Source organism: Morone saxatilis, unplaced genomic scaffold (assembly GCF_004916995.1).
Source record: "Morone saxatilis isolate NCDOM2014 unplaced genomic scaffold, NCSU_SB_2.0 Contig7, whole genome shotgun sequence".
Lineage (NCBI taxonomy): Eukaryota > Metazoa > Chordata > Actinopteri > Moronidae > Morone > Morone saxatilis.
This window is the reverse complement of record NW_023340246.1, coordinates 8,542,955-8,553,306: the sequence shown is the minus strand read 5'-3', so window position 1 is coordinate 8,553,306 and position 10,352 is coordinate 8,542,955. Positions and strand designations below refer to the sequence as shown.

Here is a 10,352-nt window from a genome sequence, read left to right as displayed (position 1 = left end):
AGGGGGGGGGGTGCTATGAAAGAGGGGCAGGGCAGGTGGTGAAGCTTGATATGTGTATCCATAGCAACAGCAGAGTGGTGTGACACCACATGGGATTTAGTTTTGTTTTGGGGTGTGGTCTCAACACAGTCCTTGTCCTCATCAGGCCACAATTAGAAAGTTGTTTTTTGTCCATTTCATTGCATTTGAATCCACATTTTTATTATTCAAAAAGACATTTCTCGTCCTGTCCCGATTTGCTGTTCTGCTGTTTGTTTTTTGTGCGAGGTAATTTTGACTGAATTTCAATTGAACAAATCTTGGAGGCCAATTCATTTTAAGCGCCACACAAGTTAGATGTATAGACATGTCCATTTGAATCCCTCTAAGCCCTTCACAATTCATGTTACATGCATGGTTGCTACATCCAGTTTGCTCACATTTATGACCTATGGTCATGCATTTCACCGCAGCCACATGTAGCTTATAATGTAAGCCATAAGTGTTATGTTGGAATGAGACAGACCACCAAAGCCCTCCCAAATCGCAATTATTCATTTTCTTGGCTGTGCTTTATAGGGTATGGCAGCGATATTTAGAAATAGGGATTTTCTGTATGCAGCACTAAATGTTCTGAACTCGGCCACCTCTCTATGTAAGCCACATCGCTGGGCTTTTGGGAGTTTGAATAGTTCCAGGGGTGGGATTTTTTTCCCCGTCATTTCTGTCGGACATCTGTTTCCCTGCTTTCCTTTGATTATTTAGCATCTTTTTTTTGTATCAATCATTTCTCTGAAGGTTGAATGTCACAGAGTTTCAAATATGTTAATGATCAGACGGTGCCCCTCAGTGGGTATACAGAAATCAAAATGTAGGCTATATCATCAGTGTAGTCAAATGTCAGAAGGTGGCTTTCTTAAGGAGCAGAGCGGCTCTCCTGTTAATGGTCTCCTTCATAATCCAGGCATAAACAAGAGGATTACCCTGACTGACATGTCTCTTCATACAGAAATAATAGTATCCAACTGCTTAATATGGGATTTTCAGATTTGCAGTTTATGCCCTTCAAGAATTAGTTTAAATACACACCACATTTAGTCCTGTTTGGCCACAGAAATCCTCAGATAGGAGCTTTAACCCATCTTCAAACATGACATTGGAGTCTGGAGGCTTAAATATAATCTGCTAAACAGAAACAGATTGGTGGCAGGGGTTGAGCAGTAGTGCCTTATATGAGCATTTGCATCTTTGCCAAGTCGCGGTTTGCATCTGGGTGGTTGGCAGTGTGGCCCGCAGCGCTAGTTGGTGCCCTTGACTGAGCAGCGGCCCTGGTTAGACTGGCACCTGCGGTGAGGACGCCCCGTCTCATCTTGACCACAACATCGCCGCCGCCACCATGCTAATACCGCCTCACTGTAGCTGGAGCCACCACAGACCCCCTTCACTCTCTGTCTGGACCTTTTGCCTTTCTGCACCCGTCTAATCCTCTGCATGTCTCACTCTCTCCTCCTTTTACTTTTCGATTCATCCACTTTCTTGACGCCAAGGCCAATTATAGAGCTTTTGATGGCAGGATGGAGTGTTTGTGTATCTCATGGGTTTGCGGTGTGCTGCTCTCTTGGTACGCACCGTGTCGAGCCACAGCAATGCATAACAACTGCCTACCTTATAATAAATCGAGACTGAAGTTGGATCTGCTTCAGATTTAGTTTATTGTCTCTTGCTATTAGTGTGCTTTAAGGGATCTTTTATTAACCTCCTATGTCCATTTTCCCTTCTTTTCCTCCATTTCTTTATTTTCCTTAGTGAAGTTTTAGAATTGTATTCCAGTTTATCGCACTTAAGTTTTATTCACTTAGAAAATGTAACAAGGAATGACAACAGAAGTGGAAACCATATATACGTAGTCGGCAATACACCAGCTGTCTGGAGGAAACCCAAACAAGTGACATATAAAAAATAAATATAGCTTTGATTTAGAACTCATCCTGTCAACACTTGCCCAAAGCTCTAGGGCTGTGTGACCAGGGCTGTATGTATATTTGACAGGCCGACACCACTCCACAGTGACCTGTAGGTGAGCTCTCCAATACCTCCCCAGAGTGTTTCCCTCTGTTCTTCTGTTCTATTAGTTCCTCTTTAACACCTCTACAGGGCCTGACCTTGTTTGGGGGCTATGCTAAAGGGTCACAGGTCAGGGTTCAGCCTAAGTACACATTAGCATAGAATGCTACTGGTTAGAAAATGGAGAAAGAACCAGTTGGTTTGGTCTCGTTGGATCATCAAGCGCACTTGTTTTTAAGCAATGACTTCATGTCAGGGTTTTTTACGGATATTGTGGCAGGACGTTGTCGTATGCATGTATTATCACAGCCTCAGTTGAAATTTTCTGACATTGTGTTTTGGATTAATGGCACGTGATTTTAACGCGGTTGGTTACATTACATTGACAAAGCAAGGAAATAAGACTGGGAAATATTTATAAGCCCAGGTTTTCACTGTACAAAAGGGCTTGGGAACAAGTGTCCCAACTGGAGTGCGAGGCGGCCAAGCCTGACTCTCCCTTAGGGACTCTCTTGTAACCCTGGCCCGACCCTGTCACCTGATCCTGGACCTGGCCTTAGGTTCTCCCCACTCAGGGTCACGACCCCTTGGTCAAACACCATAGTGTGCCTGTCACTGGGTCGATGGCAGCCCCGTCCCTTTTCTCATTCTGCCATTGTGCCAGATGACGTTAATCCCTCATCAGTTGGACATGGAGGGAACCACTTCAACAGCGGACCCAGGGTCAGGTTGCTCCCCATTTGCTCTCTGCGGCTCAATCGTTTGACGGCCGAAGAGCACCTGATGTGGTGTTGGCAGTAACGTTACCAAGACCAACTGCCAGGCCTGTTTGCTCTTCTTTTGTGCCATTGTGTGAAATGGAGTGTAAATCACTTCTTCTAACAATTTCTCTTTCTTTCTTGTTCTCTCTCTCTCTCTCTCTCTCTCTCTCTTGTTCATTCTCTGTCTCACTCTCAGCTGTTCTCATCAGCAGTCCAGTCAATAAGGGCACATGCTTTATTTAAACAATCACCAGATCATGGGCAGATTTAGGAGGATTGATCCTCGGGCTGATTCGCTCGGGTGAAAGGGTCTTTATCCTAGAGAACTCGGTCTTATCGAAGACTTGTATTGATTACGGAAGAGTTAATAACCTCTGAATTGATTGGGCTGCTTTTCCGTATTCTGTCTGGAAGCAGATGTATTACATTATGACATTGTGTCAACGCAGTAAATCTTAGCAATAAGGGAAAAGAATGACATGGAACCTTTGGTGTATACAAAACACACACACACACAGTAGTTTGGGTTTTCATTTATTTGTCTTTCCCTCTTTTAGATAAGGAGAGCCTGATTACGGAAAGTGGCAAGCTCCACACCTTGGATATCTTGTTGAGTCGGCTAAAGGCCCAAGGACACAGAGTCCTCATCTACTCCCAAATGACCCGCATGATTGACCTGCTGGAGGTATAAACACACACACTCTCTCTCCTCATCATGCCTCACACTCACACCACCCACACAACCAACACACACACACAAACACACTGGACAGTGACTGCAATTTGTTCTCTAATATCTTGTTACACTAAAATGAATTATTAATTTAAGAATTATTTAGTTTTAATTGTGACATAATTATAGATTTTAGAACCCTTAAATAAGTATGAACACATTCACATAAACATGTTTTTAAAAAAAGGGATAGTGTTGTTCTCTGACAACACACCTTTAATGTGTCATTTGCATATATATCCAAGACTGTTGTTTAACTGGTCTTCTTCTGGAAAAGGTATTGAGCTCCAGTACCTCTAATCAGCCTGCCTGTCCCTCGTTAGTGCACTCATTAGATGGCTAATTAACAGGTCAGGGCTAATTAGCGGGGTCTCATCTGCAGGGGAGGCAGCCAGATGGGAGGGATGACTGGAAGGAGTGAGGAAAGAGGAGAGGGGGAGATGGGAGTGGTAAGGGCCTTTGGGTTAGAAGAGAAAGAAATTCTGCAGAAAATTGATGAGACAAAGGTAGTTGAGGAGGCAGAGGAAGAAAAAAGATGGGAACACATAAGTTAAGATAACAGAAAGCCAGAAATGATAAATGCCATGGTGATTTTTTTGTGACTCTTATTTCTTTTATCTATATAGGATACATGCTGTAAGCTGCTTGTTTGGGCAGAGAGCCAGTGCAAATACCTCATCATATTGTTTAGGTAATTTAGGAACAAGGACAGTTAGTGAAGTCTCCCTGAGAAAAAAAACACTACACCCAGAGACACTTTCTCTCTTTTTAAGCTGCTTGGATAGCTCAAATCTGTTTGGAGGTCAGGTGCATTCAAGGTTGAAATTCACACAATTTGTCAAATCTGCGTCACAGCTCTCCATAGGAAAACAGCAGAATAGAACAATTCTGCCAGCGGTCATTTGTAGACGGCCTTGATGCAATACTCTATTGTTGCCTCCATATTTGTTGCAAACATCGCTATGGAGCCAAAAGCCTCACGCATTATGTCACTGGGAATTCCTTCCCCATTCACACGGTGCAGTGCTGTTTATGCAGCCAAATCTTTTGATGGCAGATGGACCCAGCCCAGGTGGTTAAGGGCTGTCTTCCTGCGTGTCTGGAAAACAGCGGGAATGCCTTGTGTTTAAGGCCGCAGGAAAAACAGCAGTGGTGAGAATGCTCAAGATGGCCCAGATAACGCAGGCCAGGTCATTCTGCGTTAATGTTCTTCTCACCGACTGTCCCACCTGTAGCTGTTCCTCCAAGCTATGATTTTTATTCAGGCAGTACAGTGTGTTTTTTACAGTTTAAGTGACCTCATACAGTAATGGGAGGCTGTGACAGCATCTCCTCTACTAATGGGTTAAAGAGATCAACGAATGAAATCATATATCCACCCAATCTGGCCCCGGTTTTCCTTGACCATATTATCTTTCTCATTGGTTGGGGATAAAAGTTCTGCAGATGGAGTTGATTTCCTGAACATGAGACTGTGACTAAGAGAAAGAGGCTGATGCTAATCTCTGTCATTAGAGTCATTGTTTTCGTCGCCGGTCGGCTGCCGGCTCTTCTGGTGACATCACGTTGTTGGGTGATGGATCGTTAAGATCCGGGTGGCCTGAAGAAAAAATAATATTGTTGGCTTTCTCTGGCTGCAGCCGATTGTGGAGCGGGACCGCCAAGTCACTGCCCTCCTGCTCTAAGCTAAGATGTGTGTCTGTGGCTGCTTAGACTGCACTTTACTGTACTGCAAGTCTGCAGCTTAGATTTCAGTGCTGGCAGGAATGCCCACACTGACTCTTTAGTATTGCAGCCAGAAAATCAGCAGTGGATTTTTATGAAAGCAAAAAGATTACAGATATACAACTCTGACTTAATTTGCCAATCAGTTCCTCTTTTTCATTATTAACCAACAAAAACTGGGATACACTGACCCATTACGCAGAACAAAGCATGTATTACATTTAGCTTATTTCATTATACAATTATGATACATTCTGACCATTTATTACTATACTTACTTTATTTCTGCTACACTGTGATTGTAAATGCAATAGAAGTGTAAACTTGTGACAGACAAATGAATAGCCTTATTGTAGGGTAGTGGAGTTTTATTTATTGTGGTTAACGCTGAGGGTGTAATAGATGTATGGATAGTGTTGCAGCTTTTTCCAGGCCATTGTGGTCCACAACTTGGACTAATTGGTAAAGTTATTCAGTTACTTAAAAGAAGTAAGTTTTTTTACTTGCCCAACACTGCTGTTAACTGATATGATATTACTTTAAAGAGTACTCCACCACATTGCACTTATGGTGTTATGGCGGACAACAACCAAAACTGATCCAACACAACCAGAGATATTGTATTTTTGTATAGCACACACTTATTCCTTTTCAAAATTTGGAATCTACATTACCCACAATGCAACTCCACCACAGACAATTCAATCAGTTGAGTGTGTTATGCTAGTCGCGGCTAATGTAGCCACAAGCCTCTGGCCTCAAGTGGAGGTGAGGAGTGGGCTACAAAGCTCTGCTAAGGTCCCTTTTTTCTACCTCCACATTTTCAAACTTGTGGTCTTCAGCCCAACCAATGCTGACTCAAATGACATGACACTTGAGGCAGTATCAGACTTTGCAGGAGCCAACCGAAGACCTTATGTAACTTTATTCACATATGCAGTAGTACTCCCCAAGACCTGTAAACAGACTAATGTGTATTTCAGTGGTGTTCTCCTTTAAGCTAATTGTAGCACTCAACAAGTTTTGATGACTTTTCCAGTCTCAGGCTTGTAAAACATGTATTTGTATTTGTTTGTATTATGGCACTGAAAGCAGTTATGACGTACTTGTGTGGATTGCAACACAGCCCTAATGAAGACGTCTGTAACAATGTTGGCAATCTATTCTGTTTGCTGGCTAAACTTTATTTTTAGTGCCGCTACATCATGTTCTTTTCAGTATTATTTTTGCAGTTGTTGTGTCTGTCGGGAACAAACTGTGACCATGCACAGTGTTCCCATTTTAGGAACTGCAATACATGCTCACTGCAACCATGTGCTTTGTTTCTTGACTTTGGGAATTTATTGTTTGGGAAGTTAAAAACAACCTGGCTGCCACTCCTTACTCTTTCTAAAAGGTGGCTTTCATGCACATGTGAGATATATTAGACAGGAAAGAGGAAATTTCATCATGCTTTTAAACAAATGTCTCTTCTCCACTGCCTATTTCCTCCCATACATCATTTTAAGTTTGCACGTCAGATATCACAAGCATGAAGATTTGTTTTTACTAAATACGATCCATAATGAGCTGCTAACAGTTTGTTGAACAAGATTAACATTTTGTTCAGTCAGGTTGACCTAAACCTACACTTTAATTTATAACATTTGCAGTGGAACACATTACATATGTGGAAAACTTCAGAAATGTAGAGGTGTCGCTTATGATTAACACCAACTCCCAACAATACAAGAGAAAATTGCCAGCTGTTGAGGTATTGATTCCTCAACAGCACTTTTGGAGAAAGTCCACAGCCAGACTCAAAAAGCTTGAAAACATGGCAGCTGAAGGTTGCAGAGATTGTAACAGATGATGTCTAAGTCTAAGTGATCTCAGATAATCCTCGTCTGACTCTTTTTTTCTGATGATTTAGACATAAATGAATCTTTAACATTAGTAAGGCTGAGTAAGGCTTTCTGCTGGCAAGCCATCAAAACCCAATTCAACAAGGTCAGCAGCAGTTTGGTGAGCACCAGGCTAATGGTCCCTAATGTAGTGTTCACTCAGAGCAGATGGGGCTGTTGGGAACAGAGCCAGACAGACAGAGAGGGCAGGGCAGGAGGCCCCTTAGTGTCATGATAGGGGTTTGGGGAGTCACAGAAAACATTGTGTCAAATCATTGATATCATTGGTAATGATTGTGAGAGGTGAGTTGTGATGTGTGCCAGTAATTGTGACCGGTTCATTGGTTCAGGGGCACTGACATGTTTGAGTGAGGGGGTCAGGGGTTCAGGGCAGTGCTTAAAGAGAGATCAACATGTCACCTCATCACTGCTGTTGCACTCAAGATCCCCTCCCATCAGACCTAACACCCACACAGGAACACACACACTTATACAGAACAGCTTAGCGGACATTTGGGGGGTATAGAATATCAAATTCTGCATTTCTCAATGTCTCTCTGGGCTAGGATTGAGGTTTCAGCTCCAGCAAATGCGCATAAGAAATGTGGGATTTTGATATTTTGGACACAAAGTTGCTGTCAGGCAGAAATTCTAACATTAAAGATTGGTATTTCTTGACCCTTGGAACTTAACAAGTAGAGCTGCAGGGCGTATTTGCTTCCTCAGAGAAGGACTGAATAGTACTGCATATTTGAGAACTTATTAAATTCAGGATAAAAGTTTGAGTTCCAGTTTCTTAAAGTTTGAATGACAAGAGTCTGGAAGTTGGTTGGTTTCAAAATCAGTAGCGAAGGTGGTCCAGGAAGGATTAGATGCACAAATCCATGAATTCCATACAAACCTGGATCCAGTTCTTTAACTGCAATTCTTTTGATATTTAGCAAATATTCACACTTATGTCTTCATAATCATGAGCAAACATTTTGTAATATTTGATGATATACATAATTATCTCATCGATTTTCTTCATTTTGTCTCATCTCCAGGAGTACATGGTTTACCGTAAGCACACCTACATGCGGCTCGATGGGTCCTCCAAGATTTCTGAGCGTAGAGACATGGTGGCTGACTTCCAGAGCCGGTGGGTAAAGTTCAATGTGATCTTAAGAGTGCGTATACGTGTGTGTGTGAGAATGTGCAGGAAACCAAACACCCCTTTTTTGCCAGTAACTAACCGTAAATGGGACTTTTTGTATATTGCATGAGTGACTACGTCCAAGTACAGTATGTGTGTGTGCGTATATTTCCTCCGCATGCTCTGGTTTACATTAGTGTGCAGCTCTGAGGTGCCGGTGTTACTCTGGTTCTCGTTGTAGGTGAGAGAGTTCGTGGTTTACTGAAAGAGCTTGATTTTACGGCACTCTACCGTTGGTATCAAGTACATATTTCATTTCACATGCCTTTCCCTCTCTTAGTTTTAATAAGGTATAGCGAACGTGTCATTGTGAATTATACCCTCTTTCGCTGCCAGGCTTTAAGTTTGTGTTGACATTTTTGAGAATGGTTCTTAACTTACACTGTAACTTAATTTTGTGCCAGTTGTAAATGATATCTTTCGATTTTGTGTGCGTCTCTCCCTCTGTCCCCCTCCTCCTCTCCTCTCCCACTGCCCCCTGCAGGACGGATATCTTTGTCTTTCTGCTGAGTACCAGGGCTGGAGGTCTCGGCATTAACCTGACTGCTGCTGACACTGTGAGTCACAGACACACTGAGGGAAAAAGACTGCACTGATACAATATCAAAGCTTCAACAGCACTAGTATTTCCTAAATACATCAAAACTGGTGCCAGTGTTTCAGCATTCATAATGTTGACATACTGAAAATATAGTATGGATGTGTCTGTATATATTGATGGGGGGAGAACATGCATATATAAATGATGATCTCTCTCTCTCTCTCTCCGTTTATCAACATCTCTCAGCATAATCTGCCTTTGTGTCACTACATCCCTGTTCAAGCAGGATTAGCTTTTCATGACAATGAGTTTGAAGTGACTGTTAACACAGGACATCTGTCATGTTAAATGGCAGTTCACTTTGGATAACACATCCCTGTAATTAGTTTCAGAATTGACAGAGAAGGGAGTGTTTGCATCATGTTTGTGCTTTCATCAGGCAAATTGAAACATGCAGTAAATGATAACAATACAGCAGGATTAAAAACTTGACTATAGGTGACCTTGTTGTTGCTTACGTTTGTTGTAGAAAGTTAAGACCTTTTTTTGGTTCCTTCCAGGTCATCTTCTATGACAGTGACTGGAACCCCACAGTAGACCAGCAGGCCATGGACAGAGCTCACAGGTTGGGTCAGACCAAGCAGGTCACTGTCTATCGCCTCATTTGTCAGGGTACCATCGAGGAGAGGATCCTGCAGCGTGCCAAGGAGAAAAGCGAGGTCTTAAACACTAGCACTCATTCATACAATACACCAAATATGAGATTTGAGAGCTTTAAAAAGCCTCAGTTCCAGTAAACCTGTTTCAACATTGTTAGCCATGCTGCAAATGCATTAATTAATTACAGAGTCAATTAATGCTTTATGGTTCTTGTGTAATAAGATCCAAAGGGTGGTGATCTCTGGAGGCAACTTCAAACCGGACACACTCAAACCCAAAGAGGTGGTCAGCCTGCTTTTGGATGATGATGAGCTGGAGAAGAAACGTGAGTGTTTTGAGGCAACACGTCTTCATCTTGACTCTATTCTGTTTTTTTTTTTTACCATAAATATAAGGAGGAAATTTTAAAAAAAAATGCATTTTGTCTTCTCCTGTAGTGCGTCAGAGACAGGAGGAGAAGAGGCAACTGGAGGAGAGCAGCAAGGTGAAAGAGCGCAAGAGAAAAAGGGAGAAGTATGCCGAGAAGGTACAGTACATCTCAGTCTTCTAAAAGAAGACAGGAAGGGACAAATGTGATATGTTAAACACCTTGCCAGTGTTCATTTTGTCTCATGGAGAAGAAAGGGTCATTAAAACCAAAAAGGTTCATCCTCATCAAATTTCATGATGATCTCCATGTTAGATTATCAATTATCTTGTGTGAAAAGTTGATATTTTGGCCTGAGGGTGGCAAGTGGAAGTGGAAAGCTAAGTGACTGTCCAAAATTGAGAGGGTTCATCCTCTGTGGAGTGTGATTTTTCTCAGAAAACT

The 10,352-nt window shown here is 42.2% G+C and overlaps 1 protein-coding gene across 1 annotated transcript in view; it reads left to right on the top strand.

The window, feature by feature from the left end:
- ino80 (INO80 complex ATPase subunit) overlaps positions 1 to 10,352 on the top strand; it is a gene marked incomplete in the record, with an annotated part of 42,127 nt that overhangs the window by 24,984 nt on the left and 6,791 nt on the right. The window contains 6 exon segments of the mRNA XM_035678769.1: positions 3,362 to 3,489; positions 8,192 to 8,286; positions 8,825 to 8,897; positions 9,442 to 9,600; positions 9,764 to 9,866; positions 9,979 to 10,067. Of these exon segments, the coding sequence (XP_035534662.1) occupies positions 3,362 to 3,489; positions 8,192 to 8,286; positions 8,825 to 8,897; positions 9,442 to 9,600; positions 9,764 to 9,866; positions 9,979 to 10,067 (647 nt within the window).